This window comes from Chiloscyllium plagiosum, unplaced genomic scaffold (genome assembly GCF_037043375.1).
Source record: "Chiloscyllium plagiosum isolate Xiang-an unplaced genomic scaffold, Cpla_swu_hap1 HiC_scaffold_23, whole genome shotgun sequence".
Classification (NCBI taxonomy): domain Eukaryota; kingdom Metazoa; phylum Chordata; class Chondrichthyes; order Orectolobiformes; family Hemiscylliidae; genus Chiloscyllium; species Chiloscyllium plagiosum.
In genome coordinates this window covers 39,220,345-39,243,287 of record NW_028270161.1, presented here as the reverse complement: position 1 = coordinate 39,243,287, position 22,943 = coordinate 39,220,345, and the positions used below count along the sequence as shown (strand labels likewise).

Below are 22,943 nucleotides of genomic sequence, written 5' to 3'. Positions count from 1 at the left end.
TTCCTGATATGAGGCCCAAAACTGTTCACAATACTCCAAACATGGTCTGACGAGAGCCTTACAGAGCTTCAGAAGTACATTCCTGCACTTATATTCAAATCCTCTCAAAATAAATGCCATAATTACATTTGCTTTCCTAACTACCGACTCTACCTGCAAGTTTACCTTGAGAGAATTTGTGACTAGAATTCCCAAGTCTCTTTGCACTTCAGACTTATGAATTTTCTCCCCATCAAAAAAATAACACTATCCAGGTCAATGCAGCCTGCTTGACTGGCATCACATCCACAAGCATCCACTCTCTTCACCCCTGACGTTCAGCAAGGTATACTATCAACACCAAAGCTCCTAAGACAGCTTGACAACCACTTCCACCTAGAAGGACAAGGGCAATAGTTAGATGGAAACACCATCAGCTGCAGGTTCCTTGCCATCCTGACTTGGAAATACATCACCTGGGTCAAAGTCTAACATGTGGACTGCGGCAGTTCAAAACGACTTTATGGGATGAGCAATAAATGCTTGCCTGCCAATGACATCCACGTCCCACGAGTGAATAAAATTGTTGGAAATATGAAATAAAAACAGAAAGTAAACCGAAGAATTGCAGATACTGGAACTCTGAAACGTAAAATGCTGCAGAAGCTCTAGCAACACCTCCCTCCCATAGCGGAGCTGTAAAATCGGAGCTACGGACTACAGCCCCCAGAATGCATTGCTGGAGACGCGCAGGCGCGACAGACAGAGGCGTAACGGCTTCGTTCAAATGGACCAATGGGAGGCCAGCTCGCTGAGGGCTGGGTTAATTTCAAATCCCTGTGAAAGGGGAGAGTGTCGTTAGTGAACGGTCTGTCCATTGGTGTGGTGGAGATTGCGGAGAGGCTGAGGTGAGGACAAGCAAGGTTCAGGAGGGGAAAGACTTCGTTGAATCCTCGGCCCAGCTGCTGAGTGATTGGAGAGGGGGCTGTAAAGGGGAGAGAGATAGACACAGACATGGAGGGAGCAGTGGAGGCTGAGGTGAAGATTGTGAGAGAGACAGACATGGATGGATGGATGGATGGATGGAGCGAGCGAGCAAGCAGTGAAGGCTGAGATAGAGGTGAGGGTGATGAGAGAGTGTGGGATATTGACTCTGAACAGTGAGATTAAATTCCCATTGTGTCTGCTGCTGATTTCCTCAAACCTTTTGAATTTTGCTCTCGTATTTGTGTGTTCCAACAGGTGTGAAGGTCAATTCAAGAAATGGATGCGCAAACTGACAAAGGTAATCAAATGTTTGTCACTTCAGTTGTTGTATAGTAATTCAAGCATTTGCACCAGTTTTGAAATGAATTAACTTGTGTTTCACTTGCAAATAAATTGCCACAAGTGCCTCAAAAGGTAGTAAGAGGGGTTATAGTTGAATAGAATGGTAGGATTTAATGTATCAATCAGTCTGTGTTAATTCCATTCAAACTCTTAATGCTCAGTTGGTAGCATTCTTGTTACTTAACCCTGTATGTTGGATTTTGGTCCATCACTGGAGCAGATCCTTCAGGTGAGACATTCAAACTTAATTGTCCTTTTGTTCAAGTGGATGCTGAAAATCTCTAGGGCATGTTTTGGGAAGTGTGAGAGGCAAAGTAGAGTTTCTAGAGTTTCCAGGCCTCCAGCACTTTAATGACCCTTCATTCCATTATTATTTTTAAAATGAGAAAGGCTATTCACCAAATATGAGGCCATGTAGAAAATGTGTGTGTGTCTCAGTATGTGTATGTAAAGACTGAAGAAGTGAAGGTAAAACATATAATTGAGAAACTTTTTTTTCCAAAACTAAAGCAACAGTAAAGTTGAATCATAAAAGATACAAATGTGTGCAACAGTGAATGAATGCAGTTTGGTACATATCCTGAATTGTTCCTTTCCTAAATGTTCATTATTATAATCACCATGAACTGGTAATCCATTGCAAAAAAATTACTTTGATTTTATCAATTGTGTTCTTAAGCTAACATTCTGGATTAGTGGTGCTGGAAGAGCCCAGCAGTTCAGGCAGCATCCAAGGAGCAGTAAAATCGACGTTTCGGGCAAAAGCCCTTTATCAGGAATACAGGCAGAGAGTCTGAAGGGTGGAGAGATATGAGAGGAGGGTGGGGGTGGGGAGAAAGTAGCATAGAGTACAACAGGTGAGTGGGGGAGGGGATGAAGGTAATAGGTCGGGGGGGAGGGTGGAGTGGATAGGTGGAAAAGAAGATTAGGCAGGTATGACAAGTCATGGGGACACTGCTGAGCTGGGTTGAGGTGGGGGAAGGGGAAATGAGGAAATTGTTGAAGTCCACATTGATGCCCTGAGGTTGAAGTGTTCCGAGACGTAAGATGAGGCGTTCTTCCTCCAGGCGTCTGGCGGTGAAGGAGGCCCAGGACCTCCATGTCCTCTGCAGAGTGGGAGGGGGAGTTAAAATGTTGGGCCACAGGGCGGTGTGGTTGATTGGTGCGGGTGTCCCGGAGATGTTCCCTAAAGCGCTCTGCTAGCAGGCGTCCAGTCTCCCCAATGTAGAGGAGACCGCATCGGGAGCAATGGATACAATAAATGATATTGGTAGATGTGCTGGTAAAACTTTGGATGTGGAAGGCTCCTTTAGGGCCTTGGATAGAGGTGAGGGAGGAGGTGTGGGCGCAGGTTTGCAATTCCTGCGGGTTGTAGGGGGGCATGGACCTGACCAGGTAGTCACATAGACTTAGTAAATCATTTTAGGTAATCTATGTCTTCCATAGTACTTGGAGAGTCATTAGCAACCATTACAAAGAAATTGCTGAGCATATTCAGAAGTGGCATAATGGACATGGACACCTGGAAACACACTGGTCATTGCATGCAGTAACTAAATTCTGAGGAAGAATCACTTAACCTGAAATATTTATGCTGATTTATGTCTACAGATGCTGCCAGACCCGCTGAGCATTTCCAGCAATTTCTATTTTGGTCACTAAACTAATATCTGACATTGCTGAAAGAATTTTGGGATACATTTGAGATTCAGAAATTGGCTGACTGAAGGTTGTAAAACTTTTGGTACAGATTAATAGAACTATGTGAGATTGTGTTTTGGGTGAAATTGAGCTGGCAGTGGCAATGTGGTGTAACTTAAAGAGACACTACTGTCTTTTATGAATGCACAAAAAGCAAAAGAATTAACCATGGAAATGGTGGCGCTAACTGAAGGCTATAAAGGTGGAAAATCTGGGCATTTTTCTTTATACACAAAATAATTATGGAGACAAACAGCATGGAAATAGTCCTTTTCGTTCCAACTGGTCCATGCTGACCAAGTTTCTCTCTCTAAACTGGTCCCATTTGCCTGTATTTGGCTCATATTCCTCTAAATCTTTCCTATTCATGCACCTGTCCAAATGTCTTTTTAAATGTTGGAACTGTACCTTTAATGAATATGTTGTCTTAATGAGTACAAGGGCTAGTGGAAAATTGTAGCTGAGGAAATTGACTCTGAAATGTTTGATGTCATAAACAGTAGGGGAAATACTAAGGGGTTTAACATCTTTAACTTAACTCATCAAGCTAGTATGAAATGTACCCCAAGTTACTAAGGGGATCAATGGAGAATAAGGAGATTCTAATCATTGTTTTCCACCCTGTCTGAATGCATGTACTGCTTTGTCCTGAATGGTATTAAGTTGCTTGAGTGGTATTGGAGCTGTACTCATCTAGGCAAGTGAAAAGTATTGCATCACACATCTCTTTTGGGTCATTGCCCAAAGCCTGTCTACCATCTGTCAGAAGGTGAGTTACTTGCCACATAATTTTCCTGTCTCGACTGCTCTTGCAGACACAGTATTTATATGGCTGGTCCAGTTCACAATCAATAGTAATTCCTCAAGGTATTGATAGTGGGGGATTAAGCAATGGCAACATCTTTGAATGTCAAGGGTGATAGTTAAATTTTTTCCATAAAAAGAGATAGTCAGTCATTCCCTAGCACTTGAGTGGCAAATAACATTCATGACACTTATCAGCCCAAGCCTAACTGAGTGACAACAGGACAGATGATCTAACCTTTTTAATGGCAAATTATTTTATAAAATAGTGAGGGACAATGTAAATTGACATTTAGGGCAAACCCATTAGTAAAGAACTATGAGCATGGATTTGATGTCTATCAGGTCTTACTAATGTATTTGACTGTCCATTTTACCTCCTAAAAAAGTCAATAAGGCTAGTAAGTTTGAGGATTTTAGTAAGGCATTAAACTGGTCATAAGTGGGCGGCACGGTGGCACAGTGGTTAGCACTGCTGCCTCGCAGCGCCAGAGACCCGGGTTCAATTCCCGACTCAGGCGACTGACTGACTGTGTGGAGTTTGCACGTTCTCCCCGTGTCTGCGTGGGTTTCCTCCGGGTGCTCCGGTTTCCTCCCACAGTCCAAAGATGTGCAGGTTAGGTGAATTGGCCATACTAAATTGCCCGTAGTGTTAGGTAAGGGGTAAATGTAGGGGTATGGGTGGGTTTCGCTTCGGCGGGTCGGTGTGGACTTGTTGGGCCGAAGGGCCTGTTTCCACACTGTAATCTAATCTAATCTAAAAGTATAAGAATCTATGGAATTCAAAACACCTGGTAAGTTGGATCTAAAACTTGCTGCATTGCAAAAAGCAATGGCTGACGCACATTTTGAGATTGGAGAGTGTTTTTGATAAGCTCTTGAGGCTTGGTAAGAGGTGCCTTGCGTTTTGTGGTGTGCATCAATGAATTTAGGCTGAAATCTAGGGTATATGATTTAAGAATTTTTTCAAATAATACAGAATTTGTTGTGTAGTTGATTTAGTGAGCAAGAAAGCAGGAAGACAGACTGCAGGAGACAATTGATAGATAATCTGGACAGGAACGTGGTGAGTGGCATTTTAGACCTGAGAAATGAGATAATGTATTTGGAGAGGAGAGACAAAGAAATGTAGTGAAAGAGGATATTTATTCAGACACTGCTCTTTAATGGGCAAATTCAAAGTTAAAGCTGCAAGTGTTTTTTACATTTAATTTCTTATTGTTCTATGTATTTCTGTTCAGTTAATTCAGTTTAGCAACATGTAATTTTGTATTCTCAGATTTCAATCTTTTATCTGAAGAGAATTCTGACCTTGACATTCTGTTATCTCCTGCAAGGTAAACGCTTTTTCTTTTCTCTCAAATTTAAAACAAAAAGAAATGCTGATGCTGGAAACCAGAAACAAAACTTGCTGGAAAAATTTTTGTTTGCTTTTCTAATGCTTTTTATTGCTGTGGCAGAAAAAAAAGTAGTGTTCCAGTTGCAGTAAATATATGTTGAGTTCAGTTGGAAGACATTTTAAGACAATGATGTATGCAACTGGTTTTAAAAAGCAATTTCAACTAAAAGATGGTTGCATGTGGAAACTTTCAAACCAAATAAGTTTTGTGAAATTAAAGGTTTCAATGGTTGCAAATAACAAATTTTCATTAGTTGCCATGTGTGTAGATTTTAAAAAGATACAAACTTTCTTTTGGCCCAAACATGCTTATCTAGTCTAAGTATTAAATTATTTTTGGACCAAGGAATCAAAATGTGTGTGAAATGTTATTAATGTAATAAACTGATCATTAGTTCACTGCGTATCTTTTTGCTAAGGTTGAGGCCTTGTCTTCGCAGGAGGATAAAATGCAATGTTGGAATAGATTGCGAGTACAATGTTGTTAGCCATAATGCTGCCCTTGATAAATGGCAGTTTAGGGCAACTAAGATGGTACCAGATAATACAGAAAGTAACCTCTCTTCATCAAACTGAAATGAGTGAGCTTTTTTTATAAAGGAAGATGAAGCCTGGAGGTAAAATTTCAGAATTTAATGTTACCCAGGCAATTATTCAAACTGGAAACTGAAATCAAAGTAATAAAAGAATTTGCAACATTCAGCATTTAATACAGTATTTCTGGAATGGGGTGGGGAAGGGAAGAAAAGTGGGATTAAGAATTTTCCACCTATTTTGACTTTGTGCTGCCTGACCTGTAAATTTTTCATATAATGTGATAACCAGTTTCTTAAAGCTATCAGGGAAGCAGCAAAAGGTACACTTCCCTTTAATTAGTTATAAATAGACTTTAGACCTCCAATATTTGTTTAAAAAAAGGTGATAAAACTGAAGAAACATAGTGATTTCAATCAATTTTCTACAGAAATGTCAGATTCTACCTAATGGAAAATGCATCTGTGTGTTGCTTATTTTGCAAGAACAGGATTATGAGCTGCCATGGCTCCATCACATCCTCCTAAACCAAAATAGCCTGCCCACGCTTGCTAATCCAAACACTTACATATGATGTTACTACTTAATAAAGCGCACAATTTATACATTTTTGGCCTGAGTGTAATCATAAATTGGGAACAGAAAGCAGAGATTATTAAAATTAATGTATGTTTGCACCAAAATCTGCAAATATATTGCATTGTGCTTGTGCAGGTACAAAATGAACAGACACTCTTTCTCTGGGAAGGACAGGAAACTGTGTTCAAAGCCACTGTCTAGAACTGATTCTACAGCATTGGTTACATCAGGAACCATTTTGGGCAGTTGGTATCTGACCTTGAGCAGTAATGAGTTCAAGAAGTTTTACTTTGTATGGTGTGCTCGACTTGAGGAACTTTTTAATGTTCACACTTCAAGTATAAGAACTATAAGTTTAGAATATTTCAATTTTAAATTAATAGGCTTTTTGTTTTCTAGTGGAAAAAGTGATGATGATGATGAAGTTTTTCTTGGGCCAGTTCGGCATGTGGAAAAATGTGTTGCTATTGGAATCGAATTAAATTGCAAGGAAGATAAATGTTCAAAGGCCACAGAGGCTGAGAATTGGAGTCCTTCAAACACAGACCTGTTTTTTGAAGTTTCCAAAGAAGCCAACTTATTAGCACAACGCTTTGAAAACCATATGGAGGGAAGATCTAAGAAAATGGGAAATCAAATGACTCACAATAAAATGGTGGAACAATTTATAGAGGAATCTAAATTAAAACTAACCCTTCTAAAAGGTATTAGCAGCCCAAGTTGTTCAAGAAGAGAAACTTTTGTAGTTCAAGATAGTCCATTGAGGTTACTTCCACCTGCAATCCAGAAACGTCTGCAGGTTAATTCCCAAAATGCTCAACCTCATTTTCCATTTAAACCACCAATGAAAGTTGCTATTCAGGTATCCAGCTCTTCAATGCAGCCCCAACAAAACTCTGGAAATCCATCATTAGTTAGTAATAATGTGGCTTGGACTGAGAACAATACTTCAAGGGAAGATCCATCAGTCAAACAAGCAAAAAATGAACTAGCAAAACATGAACCAGCAAAATATGATGCATCAGAAAAGGTGAGCAGTTTTCTATTTCATAAAGGAACTCCATTTAAAACAATACTAGAGGCTTGTTAAATAACTGTTGGACTTGTGTTAATGTCTAAGGTTTTCAGTAAGTGTAAACAGCTCGATACAAGATTTTATGTGCTGTTTTAGTAAATCTTTTGTTATAGTTTGACAGCAAGAGCAAGGTCTAATGTCCATATTTATGATTCTACTGCATAAACAATACTCTTTTCCCCCAAAGCTACCTGTTGTTACTTACTTTCCACTGACTTATGTTTTTGGTTCTGTCTTCAAGAAGTTGGTTGAAAGCATTCACTGAGATCCAAATAACTTGCTCCTCCTTTCACCCATCCCTTTTTAGTTTTAAAAATAGGGGACTTAACATTCAATACTAACATTATTCAAAAAAATTGAGCTGTAATAATTAGGCCCCTTCTGTGATGCCAAGAAAGCAATCGCAAATACCAGTGGCTAAGTCTTCATTGAATGGCATTAAATTGTATAATACTTGTTTTAAGGAAATTTAAATAATTGTCTTTTTTAATCCTGAACTCTGTATCTTGCCGAGCCACCACCAAGTGCGCTTGTTGAATTACTTCAAAATTGCAATGCAACATTAAGCTGTATCCTAGTTGATCTCTCGTTTTTTTTTTAACCTTCATTTATGCAATTTTGGTCTTTTTTGTTTCTCTTCCCTGAACCACCTGTCTAAACTGTGAAGTGCTGATGGTAGAATACCTACATAGCAGAAAGAGGTAATTTGACCCATCAAATCTGCAGTAACCCTCCAAGGATCCCACCCAAACTGGCCCTACTCTAACCCCACATTTACCATGGCCAGTCATTCTAACCTGCACATTTTTGGACTGCAGAAGGAAGCCAGAGGACTTGTAGGAAACTCTCAGACATGGGGAGAATGTGTGGAGTTTTGCATAGGTGGTCACCCAAGGTTGGGATCAAACCTAGGTCCTTGGCACTGAGATAGCAGTGCTAACCACTGGGCTACCGTACAATCCTGTGGGTGTTTCACATCAAAAAGTGACTAAAGTAACTATATTAAATTTTTAAAAACCTCCTTTATTCTGTATTGCCTTGTATTTAGATTCTTCACTAAAAAATAGTTCTTATTGAAATTGTCCCAATTATCTTTACAGTTTTGCACCTCTAATATCTTGTAATTTTTAGGTTCTGATCTAAAATAGCTTAAATATTCAAGTTTCTTTTCCGTACCAGGCAGTATCTGCTGAATCTGTAGTACCACCACTATTATCTTCTGCGACACTATGTATGACCTTAGTTGGGTAAAAGAAATGCCTGTGTAAGTGAATTTGTACATTGGCACTAGAAATCTTCTGACAAATTCCACTCTTTGTTCACCCAATGTAGAAGAACACTTATTTGGATATATTTATCCAAACGTTTGGTATATTGTAAATGTTAGTTGCTTGCACTTCCCTACAAGTTAAAGATCCTTGGAGAAAAGTAATTTATTTTGTGATTATTGGTTTCAGAGTATTTGGATGATTATTTGGGTTGATGATACTTTGTTTTCCTTTGAAAGGTTTAGTTTTCTAATTGGGCTTTTGAGTCCAAGTCTGGATGACTGTTTTATTGCTGTTGTTTGTAAACGATACAAGTCATTTTTTTCAATGCTTTCAGTTGCTATAGGATCGCATGCTGAATGAGCTTTATCCACTGGACCACTTCTATACATCCAACTATTGTCACGTTATGCACAATCATATAAAATACAACTGTGACGTTGTCTCTTTTAAATCTGCTCCTTCCTTTTTCCCTTTTCCCTTTTCCCTTTTTCCCTTTCCTCGATATCCGTGCATAATGGCTGTTGCGCCATCTATCTCTTTAGCGTTTGTTGGGAAAGAATTTGCAAGCTAGGAATGCCAATACTACAGTAAATGTTTCTTTATTTTGCTTACAAGATCAATGCATTGACCTTGAATCTTTGTAAAATCCTGTAGTACTGACTTGGTCAGGGAGGGAGGTGTTGTGGTAATGTCACTGGACCAGCAATCTAGAAATGCAGGCAAATGTTCTGAAGACAGGGGTTCAATCCCACCAAACAGATGGTGAAATGTAACTTTAATAAAATTAGGAGAACGAGCTGGTAGGGCCTATAATGGTGACCATGTAATCAATGTTGATAGTTGTGTAAACTTACCTAATGTCCTTCAAAGAAGAAAATTTACTATCCTTACCTGTTCTGTTTATGTGACTCCAGAATCACTATGGTGTACTTCTTAACTGCTGTCTGGGCAATAAATGTTTACATAGCAAGTGTTGCCCACATCCCGCCAAGGAATTTAAAAAAAAAAATGATACTGATTTTTATATTTCTATCCTCATCCAGCCTAAGTCAGGAACTAGGTTGACACACTGCGGAATGAAACTATTGAACAATACTTCATCGGACAATCTCCCAGATGCTGTTGCTAATACTTCCAATGAGTGTGATTCTCCTCCCCATTCTAATGCTCTTGGCCGTAAGGATGGATCACTGGCTGCACACCAGGTATGGGATAAGAGCTAGAGTCAGTTATTCGAGAACAAATTATGCTGGAATTTGTGTCCATGTTGCTTTTGCACATGTATATGTTACAGCCAACTTGTAGTCTGGAACAATAGGCTTTGAGTTACCACTTGGTCGATGAGCACAGCTGCTGAGCAGTACCAAATCTCTCTTCCTAATTTTTTTCCTCCTTATTTTCTACTTGGATAGTCCACAAAAGTGAGATGCTGTAAGTAGAATATTGTTTCCTTTTATTACTTGTCAAACTTTTTTGGTTAGAATTTAAAGTACATATACTGTATTTCATCTTGGGTGCAAGAATAATGATTTTGTTGAAGGTGGTTCGATGAAACTTAATCCAGTTTCAATATTGATTCCATCAATGCTTTACTTAAATTTGTGGTTTTTAGGAATGCAACCTCACATAAGAAAGAATATTCCATATAATGAATATAAATCCATCTATATGGAAAGTTAGTTCAATCAGTGGTCTTAATGTTTAAAAAGTAGACTTTTTATAAAATGACTTCTTGCTCTAGCCAATTACCTGAATTAGTTAATGTACAGATCCAAAGGTGGTAATCTCCTAATTTCAATACAGACATGAAATTTATGGTTGATCTGAAAAATAGTATTTTATTTTGGTTTGTAATGTGTATGAGTGAATTGTATTTATTTTAGTTTTATAGCTTCAATAGTTAGGAACATTCAAAATTTTTAATCTGGTTTGGAGAACTGTTTGTTCATAGTATACTGGCTGCCTTAATGTAGTCAAGTAGCTTCTGCTGTAGTGTTTCACTTTTTTCTTCATGGCAGCCATTGAATATATTGCATGAGGTGAAGTTGAGTTTGAATTTTCAGAGTTGAGTTGCTACTGTAAGGAGATAGCATGGATGAATTTTAAAACTTAAAAGTCTATGACCTTTTTAGGTGTTAGGTGAGTCAGAATGGCTGAATTTTCCATTCCCTGCTATTGTGAAGATCAAGTGATAACAGATAAAGTTGGACTTTTTTTCCTTACTCTGGCAAAATTCTGAAATAACTGCAGAAGGGCCAAGAGTGCCATAAGCTGCATTACACCCATATCTCTGAGGAGCAGTGAACCCCTGGAAAATCAATATTAATAAACAGGGCCGTGTTCTTTGTAGGTAGAAAGAACTCTATGCACCTATTTCTAATCCGCAAAATAATAGGTGACAGCCGTTTGTGGGTTCATTGCTCAGGGCAATGCCATGACAAATCAGCCAAACTGCCTGTTTGAAACTAAACGGAACCAAACAGTTAACTTGTCAATTAAAACTGCATTTAGTTATGCTAACAAAAAAAATAAATTCTTGTAGCTTTAGGTGTTATAGTAATATTGTGCCAGAGTGATAATTTCTAAACTATGGAGGGCATGTATTTGCATTATAGTTGTGAAGAATATTAAACAGTCTAGAAATGGTTGAAAGCCCTGGGAAATATTTTTGTTTTCCAGAGGAAATGTTAGCATAAAAATGATGAACAGTATTGAAATAGAAGTCAGTGGTCCACTTGAACCATCACTTTTTTTTTCCCAACTAAATGTATTATTTTTTCACTTTTTTTTTTCCTTGTTTATCCAGTTTCCTTATTTAAGTTAAACTATAATACTTAAAATGCTCCTGCCTGTGGTAGAAAATCAAAGTTTGTGAGAAGATTTGTAGCTCGGGTGCTTGTTGCTGTGGTTCTGTTCGCCGAGCTGGAAGTTTTTGTTGCAAACGTTTCGTCCCCTGTCTAGGTGACATCCTCAGTGCTTGGGAGCCTCCTGTGAAGTGCTTCTGTGGTGTTTCCTCCGGCATTTATAGTGGCCTGTCCCTGCCGCTTCCGGTTGTCAGTTTCAGCTGTCCGCTGTAGTGGCCGGTATATTGGGTCCAGGTCTATGTGTTTGTTGATGGAGTTTGTGGATGAGTGCCATGCTTCTAGGAATTCCCTGGCTGTTCTTTGTTTCGCTTGCCCTATAATGGTGGTGTTGTCCCAGTCAAATTCATGTTGCTTGTCGTCTGCATGTGTGGCTACTAGGGATAGCTGGTCGTGTCGTTTCGTGGCTAGTTGATGTTCACCTAGACAGGGGACGAAACGTTTGCAACAAAAACTTCCAGCTCGGTGAACAGAACCACAGCGTGTGGTAGAAAATCCTCACTATTTGCCACTCTTCAGGAATGCAGAAGAAATATTATTGAAGTAGATTTCTTTGTGACTCTCTCTCTTGTATTGATAGCCTCCAGTTATGCTGTTTCCACAAAACAAAACATTAATTCTCTGTATCAAAATCTTTTTTAAAAGATCAATTATATCATCCATATGTTCTCTTTAGAGATCCAGCCTGTTAATCTATTCCTCTTCTATATATCCATGTATTTCTAGTATCATCTGTAAATCTCCATAATACTCTGTATTGCCCCCATTTCCTCTCCTAATATCCTGCATGTGTGTAAACTGACCACCTAACAGTGATTCACATTTTAGCACAGTATCTCTTTCCATTCTATCCCTCTAATAAATGAGCCTTCCTACTACTATAGTTTTATGGCCTTCAAAACAGTGATGCAATTTTTAGTGATTATTGATTTTGTGCTGTAACACTGCTTTGTCCCTCTTCCCCCAACTAGACTTGCACCTTGCTAATATTATCTGGCCTGCTAGATCTCTCAACTTCCATATATATCACCTGCAGTTATCTTATTGAACTTCACATGTGGGTGTTGTACAGGCTTTTAGGAGATTAAGCAGATCAGCAGAAATATGTGAAATTTTGAACAAATGCTTTGGGCAACTTTCGTTGTACTGTTAGAATTTGAAAAAGAAACTTTTTTTGATTTCCTTATAGGTCAGTGAACCAAATTTACCTGGGTTTAAAGCTTCGAATTCTATGACCAAGGATCGTACTGGTTCTGCAGCAAGGACTCTCAACCGTACCTCTTTGTTGTCATCCGGTCTTCATTCTCATCTCCACAATTCCAATAGTGGTGGCAGAGGCAAGTCAGACTTTAAATCTTAATATTTTGTAACTCATATTGTGGCATATGGCTTTTGGTTTTCATGTCTGACACTCTCTTTTTAAGTATATGCCATTTTCTCTCTTGTTGAGGAATGAAATTGAGGAGCCTTGTTTACTTCCATGAAATGCCACATTATCCCATTCAAGGAAATAGGACCTATTCAACATCCTAAATGTACTCTTTCTCAATGATTGTCATTAGCTTTGTCCTGGACTGGAATATGTTCATGTTACCCTGCACTCAAAATAATTCTTTGCCATTCTTGTGTTTACAATGGGAATTAAATTTTTGACTTGCAATTCTCACCATTTCCAAAAGTGCTTTGGATTGGTCAGGTGCTCGAGAGCATGGTCAATTCCTTCATATTTTTGAGCAGGGGTACTTGCATTGAATTACAACTCTGATTAGCAGTTACACAGACCAAGAGATGGAAAGCATAATTAAATTGTATGGCTTCTTGTTTCCAGATGTGGAACTGGTGAATTGAATGGCACCCTTTTGTGCTGGAAATTGCTAATTATAGCAATATATTTCAGAAAGCTGGTATGGTACAAATGAAACTATTGAGTTGAAAAGTTTAAGTTTAATATGTTGAAAGTGCAATTTACACCAAAAAGCATGTCCTTCTGTAAATTACAGTTGAAACTCACTTTAGGTCCAAATTTCAATCTGGAGTTAGAGAGCTGAAATGGCAGACGTAGTTATGTTTATAAAATGACACTATTTAAAATGCAGCATCTAGTACAAACATAAAGGCTTTTTTTTTTGGTTAAGTGTATCTGAAATTCTGCTTTGGCATTATTATTTGCTAAACATAATCTTGCTTTCAAATCAAGATAAACTAGTTTTTTGTTTTTAAATATTTTGGTTTTATCTTTCAACAGTGCCCCTAACCATGCGCTCAAATGCATCAAACCTACAAACCTTGAAAAACAGCAGCAGAATTGCCAGCCCAAAGACCAAGTCATCTAGTTCTAGGTGCTCAATAGATGTTCCAAGAACATCACTAACACCAGCAAATACTTGTAAAGTAACTGCTCCTGGAATGATGAGTCAGAAAGGAACAGGGATGCAGAGTCTTCCTAATAAAGGTTTACAAAGAATTAGCTCAACCGATACAAATGTTGATACTAAAGTCAAGTCAAACCAAACAGTAAATACACTAGGGAGAGATCGGTGCCCAAAGACCAAAGCTTCTGTTAACAGCCAAGCTGTGAAAAGATCCAGCGGTAAGTATGAGCATTTCACAACTTAAACGTGGGTCTAGGGTATTTTCTTTTGTAAATTTTCATGAAACTTGGGACTACTAATTGCCAATTAAACTATTAAGAATATGAAATGATTATCATTTACTGATATTCAAATTATTTTAAATTATCTCCAATGGTGGGTGAGGGGTTATAAATGATCACTACTCTATTTTGAGATAACTATTCTATTTTGCCTGGTTCTCTTAACTGTTCCCTTAGCATTCAATTGCATCTTTCCAGTGAAGATTAACAATTATGTTCCATTTTTACATTACAATAGGAGGGAAGTAGATTTGTACAGTTAAATTCAAGGTTACACTATTGGTGTACAACATCTAAATGAGAGGACTTGTTTACGCTTTGGTTTCAAGAGATCTCCACTGATGTTGCCAAACCTACATTTCTCTAGCCATTTCTGGTTTCGTTTCAGATTTTCAGCACCCACAGTTTTGTTTGTTTGTTTTGTTTTTTGTTTTCAAAACGAAATGTTTGCTGGTACTGGACCTCTATCTTGCAAAGTAAAATACATCCATTTAAAAAGGTGTGCAGCCTCCAGTCCAGCTACCACATTATCCTGTCTACCCTTTTGTGTATCACTGAAAAATTTGCAAAGTTAACCATCAGCAGTTGTAGGTTTTCTTGTTCCCCAGATATGCCTGAGTGGTGCCCAGAATAATAATAATTCTCCAGATGTGGGCATTACTGGCTGGGCCAGCATTTATTTCCTATTCCTAATTCCCCTTAAGGTGCTGGTGAGCCTCATTGAGCCATTCCAGTAGTGCTGAGTTGGAACGCCCACAGCTCTGTAAGAGGCCATTCCAGGAATTAGATCCATTGACAATGAAGGAATGGTGGTGATCAAGTTCTAATATATCCTAGGAGCAATTAACAATCAGAGTCTGACACTGTGCCATATAGGACCATATTAGGACAGGTCACTAAACGTTTGACCAAGAATATCATTTTAAGGAGCCTCTTAAAATGAAGAAGTTTAGCAAGGTGACGACATTGGCAGTTAAAAGCCAGTTAGGTTGTGCAGAACTGGACTATATAACGCAGACAACTCTGTGCTCTATTCTAGATTAACATATTGAAGTGGAAACGGTGGATTAAGTTGATGTTTAGAAACCAAAGTAGGGCTATTTTGGGTAGAACAGTGGCTCCGTGACTTAGCACTGCTGCCTCACAGCACCAGGGAACCAAGTTTGATTCCAATCTTGGGACTGTCTGTGTGGAGTTTGTGTGTTCTCCCAGTATCTGTATGTGTTTCTGCCAATTGGGGCGGCATGGTGGTTCAGTGGTTAGCACTGCTGCCTCACAGTGCCAGAGACTGGTTTGATTCCAGCCTCAGGCGACTATCTGTGAAGTTTGCACTTTCTCCCTTTTGTCTGCATGGGTTTCCGCCCACAATCCAAAGATGGACAGGTTAGGTAGGCGACGTGCATTATTCAAGAGTAAATGCAGGATAGGAGGGTAGAGGTCCGGACAGTCAGTGTGGATTTCTTGGGCCGAAGGGCCTGTTTCCACAGTGTAGGGATCGTATGGATCTATTCTGCCAGGTATTCAGGTTTCTTCCCACAATCCAAAAATGTGCAGATTAGGTGGATTGGCCTTACACTATTGGCAATTTAGCAAGGGAATGTGTAGGTGAGGTGAATTAGCTATGGTAAATTTGGTGTTTCGGGGATAGGATGGGAAAGCTGGGTCTGGGTGGAATGCTCTTTGGAGGGTTGGTGCAGACTGGATGGGCCTCATGGCCTTTATTTGCATTGTAGGGATTTTATCATTCTCTGTGTACCATTTCTCCTCTATTCAACAGTGGTTATTCAATAATATTTCATTTTATCTCTGGTACAAAAAGGATTATTTGACATGTTTTGGAAACGATTAATCGTCTTTATTAACTGTGATTTAAGCACCTTCACCTGGAACAGCAAGGCCAAAAGCAACACAACCAAAGAAGCTGTTGTCCTGCAGTGCAGTTGAGAGGTAACCAGAATTTGCTAATTACAGTAGAATGTCAAAACAGGATATTATCAGTCTATATAGTTGTAGATGTTCCACCCTGTTTGTATTTAATAAGTGTTTTGTTTTTAAATAGTCAATCTTTTGGCTAGCACTATTGGGTGATTGCTGTAGTGGTATTGTACATGTTCATGCTTTTCAGTATAAATTTCTTGGAATGCAATCAAGCTTTACTTTTTTTTGTTTCCATTTCCCTTTGAGCCAATTACGTCTATACCGGCTTTACAACTTTTCTTAATAAAGTAGTAAAATATGCACACTGTGTGGCTGTTTCCTACTATATTTCAAAGTCTTGAAGTAAGGTTATAGAAATGTTTTTCTCCAAACATACAATTAATCTTTCTAAGATATATCTTTTTGTTTAAAGCTACTAATATTGCTTTAATCTCTCAGTGGTACAGAGTTTTGTACTCCAAATAAACCACCTATTCGAGGAATGCTGCAAACACCTATCTCAAACAAGCTGGCATCCATAACATCTGCAACAAAACGTTTATCTGCTTTACCCACACCATTAAATCGCCGCAGATCAGGTATTCCAACGTTCACTCCTCAAACACAACCAAGACCTGTGTCATCTCACAAAGCCACAACTACACGAAACCGCAGTATGTCAGCCAGTGAGACCATTCTAAAAAGGTGAGAGGGGAAGATTTTATTTGAGCTTAAACTTTAGAAAAATTCAGATAATTCATCCATTGCTTAAAAAATTGTAGTTATTTCAAAAAAAGTTTGCGAATCTTGGAAAATTCAAGCATAATTTAGTTAATGGGGGGGGGAAAGTACCTCAAACTTTCCAAGAACACATCAAATTTTTCTTTAATGGGTATTGGTGAAGGACTAAATTCCCTCCATTACTAAGTTGATAGTGCAATTATATGAACATAATAATTTCACGGAAAGATCAGTTCTGCCACATTGTAATACACTTTGAATATAAATGTTTTTGTTTTGTAATGTCAGTGATGTATAAGTACAGTAATTTAATTTCTCTAACACTCCTTGAGCAATACAACAAGCTTTCCGACTTCAAAAGTCTTGTAAAATAAGTCTTGACTTTGGATGTTTGTTGCTAATCACCTACCGACTAAGTGCATGCTTTCAGCTGTTATGAATTATGACTCGGGATAGGGTGCAACTTCAACGTTTACAAGTCATTTTACAGCCTATTGGCATTAACTATTTTGCCTTGGTAGTGAACAGATGTCGAAAAAGCCAGAGGGTCTTTGCTCATCTGATTCTTCTGAAGAGGATATGCCTCCATCCATGGTTCCTTGCGTTCTTGATTTCTCTCCTGATAAACCACTAGAAGAAGCTTTAAAGCACACATCTGAGCCTCAAAGCAAGGAGGTAGGAATGTACAATAAATACAGGGAGTGTTGTGGACACCACAGTTAAATGTTCAGTACAAAATGCTGATAAATATACAATTGAATCCTTTGGGTGCTCTTGAATAATGAGGTTATAACGTAAATCCATGATTAGTTAGTTGGGTTCTTGGACCATAGGCATTAGCAAATACTGCAGTTATCTTAAGTTCTTTGTTTTGTGCTGCCATCAGAGTTCCAAGCACACGCAACACTCAAGAAATTCTTCCTTTTATCTGTCTTAAATTGGCACTCGTTAATTCTCAGACTCTCCCATGAGGGGAAGCATCTGTTCAGGATTTACCCTTTCAAACCCTTAATTCTAATATGTTTCACCGAGATTGCCTCTCCTTCCTCGATTCCAAGCAGAAGACTCTCAGCATGTTTAATCCTTACTCATACTGTCCATACCATGGATCATCCTTATGAACCTTCTCTAAACTGCCTCCAATGAAATAACATAGATAAGCGGGACCAAAACTGTATACTATGCTAAATGAGGTTTCATCAGCACCTCGTACAATTGCAGTAAGTCTTCGGTACACTTCTACTCCAATGTCCTTGAAATAAAGGCCTTCTTGATTACCTGCTGTGCTACTTGAGCTAGCTTAGTTTTGTGCATAAGTATCCTCAAGATTGTTGTAATTGTTCTCTATTCCAAAACAGTTTGCCACGTTATGCTCCATTTGCCAAATGTTTGCCCATTCACTTAACCTCTACCTCAACTGTTTTGTATCTGCCTCACCACCTGCCTTTCTACCTGTTCTTGTCTGCAAGTTTAGTAATAGTACACTTGCTCGCTGCCTCCCAGTCATTAATATATTGCAAACAGTTATAGTTCCAGCACAGATCCTTGTGGAGCCCCGCTGGTCACAGGTTGCCAACCTGAAAAAGAACTCTTTTTACCATTAGCTAATTCTCTATCCATGCCAATATACCACCTCCAACCTCTTATCATACATTTTAACCTTTTTAGTGAGGTACTTTGCTGAATATCTGCAGTATAATGATAGGAACCAGGTTGATCTCCCTGACTGAGGCTTTTGATTGGAGTTGTTAATCTGGGCCAATGTGGGAAGACCTGGCTCATAAGAATCACTTCCAATAAGGCAACTGATGCCTCCAATCTGGTTGGCCACAGCCAGTGTATTGTGCACAAGTAAATATAGGGTGGCTTGGTAACAGGATACCGGCCTCCATGCATTTATTTCATTCAGGAAATCAACCTAACAGACACTGGTTTCTTGCCAGTCGCACAACACAATGTAGTCACTACACTAGTGTCTCGTATTCATTCACTTGTTTCTTCTTTTGAGTTTACCTTGAAGGTGACGTAGCTTTTACCACTTACAAACAGGTTTACAGTCTACTTATTGGGAAAAGCATGAGATTAAATGTGTTAAATATCTTTGGATAATGTATTTTCCATTTTTTGAATTAGCTAATAATATTTTAAATTTTTACATGCATTTATCTAGTTGGCAATGTTGCTTAATGGAAAAATATTTTTGTAACTCCTTGGTACCCATTGAATAAAACCATTATTATACGCCCTACTTTTTTTCATCCATGTTAACTTGTTTTCTTTAGAATTTCACTGTTGAAGCTGGTACAAAAAATAAGCAAAATCAAGACCGTCCACTTATTGATCTCTCAAATACTCCTGAAATAATTAGAGTTGCACCAATGAAGGCTCCTGAGCCGGTAAGTTATTTTAATGTTGGCTAGCTCATTTCAGCAAGTGTAAACTTAACTGTGAACTTAAAATTCTAGGGGTATCTGAACTATGGCTGAGTTTCAAAGCCCAGGAAACACCATTCTATTTGTGCCTATATTTAAACTTGCTGATTTTTGGATTTAATGAAGTTTTAAAGTGAGTTACCTCCCCAACTTTTTGTGGTCCATACCTGAAATGCTAGCTGCTTTCTCACTGGTTCCAATATGGATTCCAATTTCCAGTGCATAACCTTCTGAAGTGTTAAGGTTCTATATTTTGGTGCTTTAGGAGACTGGAAAAAATTAAAGAACAGCATTTTAGAGATAGCATGCTTTGGAATTCTTGTGAAGGTTAGTGAGTACAGAACCAGGAGAAAACATGTAGTTGAATGTACAATTGGAGAAAGCAGAGGGAAAATAAATTGTTGGTGCAGGCAGGTCTTGTACAACTTGAGATGTTTTTGGCTAGGACCAAATCATGTGAAAAGGCAGAATTTAAACTAATTTTGCAAGATGAGGGACACGAGGAAACAACTATAGAGATGAGGTGCATAATGGAATTGAAGGGGCAAATGAAAGTAGACTAAGAAATACTGTAGAATGAGAATAAATTTGCATAAAAGCAATAAACTAGCATGATGTCACAGTGCTTGTTCATGTGAGTGCACTTAAGGATTAGATTTTACAAGCTGAAGTTGCCACATTGTCTATGTTTATGTTAGGTAGGATGGAGATCTGACTTCAACATGGAACTAACTTTCTTGGATACTGTGAAGTGGAATAGAGAAGCAAAATAAATGATAGGTGGTGATTTTTGAAAATATCAATCCATCTTGATATTGTAGTTTTAGTGGGATGATGCATGTTTGAAGTACAAGGTACAGGTAACCAAAAGGTGCAATGTGAAAGAAGGGTGAAGAATTAAAGTTATTTAAGAAAGTGTATTGTGTTTCTAGCTCAGTAAAGAAGAACCAGTTGTGGCTCTAGATATAAAAGTCTTTAGTGAGAAAACATCTAGGTAATGATCCTAGTAGGGCATTTCCTGTAATAATTATAAAAATGACAAAAATAAATTTGAAAATACCCAGATAATCATTGAGATAGATTTGGTAGATTGCAAACAAATTGGCAAAGGAAATGTGATTAGGCTGTTTAAGACAGTTGATTTGAATAAAATCTAAATATTCCCATCAAGAGAAACAATGGTAATCCAGAGATTCTAGATTTGGATGTCTAAGAATATACAAAATTTTTTAAAACTTCTTTTCCTGTTTTTAATTTAACAAATTATCAGGGGTACAACATGGACTTATCCAATTTCGTTTCAAAAACCATGATTTAAATGTGTCTCCTCTGCAATTTTGTATCCCAAATCTTAATTACTTGTTGCATAAAATTTCTTTTTCTTTTTCCCCTTCCACCAATAGCTGCAGTGTCTATCAATTCTGCACATTTGTCATGATCTTGAACATCATTCTCAAATCCCCCCCCCAAATTTCACATCGATAAGGGGAACAATTTCAGCTTTGCCAGTTTATCCACAAATTAAAGTCTGTCTCCTCCCTGGAAGCATTCTCTTAACTCAGATACAGAAAAGATTTAAGCCAGTGTTTATAAAAGGTTCAGCATAATATGACTGTTCTTTTGTTCCTTGTACTGTTTTAAAAGTCCATTATCTCTAAGACTTTTTTTTTAAAGCAGTTGTAATAGGTTCAGTAATTTGTGGACAATAAAAACCTTGTACCTCATAATGCTGCACCCCTCTTTAGAATGATATTTTCATTTTATGTTGCCTATCCTTGTTCTTCCTATTCACAAATGTACAGTTCTAAACTTCTGTACATTAAATTTCATCTGCCAAATATATGCTCATTCAATCAGCCTGATCATCATTATACTCATTTACAATTCTTCTAAAATTTACATTATCTGAAAATTTTGAAATTGTGACCTGCATATCCAATCTGGTCATTTAATATTGAAAAAAAAACAGTTGTCCAGTTCTGCAATCCCATAACAAAACAACAGTTCGTACTATTCTTTCTTGTCACTTAAGTAGAAAACTCTGCAGAATGATATATTTTTTTTAAAAAATTTTGCATATCAAAGATAAGTGGAGGTGGTCTGGGATAAAAATTGAAACCTTGTGTAGGCAGAGGATATGACTAAGGTGCTGATCTATCTTCAAACAGGATGAAGTTAATGTAGTACATGAGAAAGAAATGGATATTGATCAGAATAGCAATAGATAGAAAGAAGTGAGGAAAAGATTCATATCACTCAAGGTAACAAGTCATCTTATCCAGATATGTTGCGTCACATCTTGCTAAGGGAAGCAAAGATGGAAATAACAGAGACTCCGTTCACCATTGTTTGATCTTCCATGGATATGGACCTCGTGGAGAACTGCAGGCTTGCAAGTGTAATACCTAAATCAAAAAAAGAGTAACCTGGTAACTTCTGGAGAGCCAATCCATTGTCTTTGGTATGACAGCACTAGAGGCCACCATTAATGACAAAATTAATTGACCCTTCGAGAAACATGGGTTAATGAGTCACCACCAGCATTCATTTAAGTACGTCGAGACTGATCTAAATAACAGGATTGGTTAATATAATGCTGTGGATATATTTATGGAGTTTAGAAAGATTAGATATAGTAGAACATAAGACTTATTCAAAACAAAGATGTCGCCTTTTAAAGGGATAATTAACTTCAGTATGTAATTGGCTGCAGGATAGGTGGCAGAGCATGTGGTGAACATTGTTTTCCATCAGAGAGAAATAGGTACTGGAATTGCGAGAGATCTGTATTATAACAATTACTTTTTTTTGTTTAATGATCTACACTTAAGTCTTGATATTAAACTTGGCAACATTGTAAATAGCAAAAGACTTTGGCATGGGCTGATTTTTAAAAGGTTTCAAATGGCAACTGGGCACGTATTTGCAGGATTACAGGGAAAAGGATTAACTTGGGTTGTTCTTTCCAAGATCTGCTATAGCTGAACAGCTTCCTTCTGTTCTCCAAGACTTTGTTGACTGTCCTTTATTTTTCTGAAACTAAAACAATTTCACTTTCAGCTTATAGATTTCAACTCTCCGCTGATTATATTGAGCCCTGCAAATAAGGAAAATGTGAATCTGGACTCTCCTTTACTGAAGTTTTAAAGATGCTTTCTATGGTCTATACTGTTGTAAGGTTGTTTTAATTTTGTGCGAGCTGTTTTTGTTTCTTGTTTATTTACTTTGAATACAAACCTACAATTTTCTTGTTTTTCTATGTCTGTGGTTGGACTGAAATAATGTCTGTCACTTGTTCTTCTGGTTTACTAAAAATGTCTTTGGACCGCAGTTAATCCTAAATTGTAAATGCCACTGTTAAAGTCATGTTTTCTTGGTAGATTTACTTTTTTATTTTACAATCTGAAAAGCTAATCAAACAAATAAAGAGAAAATTTGAAATTTGTGTACATTTTTCAGAATTACTGTTGCCTCTTCCTCCTTGCTGTGCAAGTATTTTCTTATTAAAATAATTACAATCAAAGCTGTAATTACAGCCAGATAGCAACACAATTCTTAGAATATAGATCCCTTGGCACCGAGTACAAAATCCACTAAGTTTCTATACAATGTTGCTCACGTTCTGTAATTTCAAGTGATTAGGCAAAGTTGCAGAATTCACTATTTTA

General features: G+C 37.9%; 1 protein-coding gene across 1 annotated transcript; it reads left to right on the top strand.

The window, feature by feature from the left end:
- Positions 1-871: 871 nt before the first annotated feature.
- gtse1 (G-2 and S-phase expressed 1) lies at positions 872-22,499 on the top strand. Its single transcript, XM_043713201.2, has 12 exons — positions 872-887; positions 1,222-1,264; positions 5,093-5,150; positions 6,725-7,355; positions 9,715-9,876; positions 12,722-12,869; positions 13,778-14,122; positions 16,060-16,132; positions 16,562-16,807; positions 17,365-17,518; positions 19,126-19,239; positions 22,336-22,499. Exons 2-12 carry the CDS (start codon positions 1,243-1,245, stop codon positions 22,420-22,422), a joined length of 2,040 nt encoding a protein of 679 aa, XP_043569136.2. The 5' UTR covers positions 872-887; positions 1,222-1,242; the 3' UTR covers positions 22,423-22,499.
- Positions 22,500-22,943: the final 444 nt, after the last annotated feature.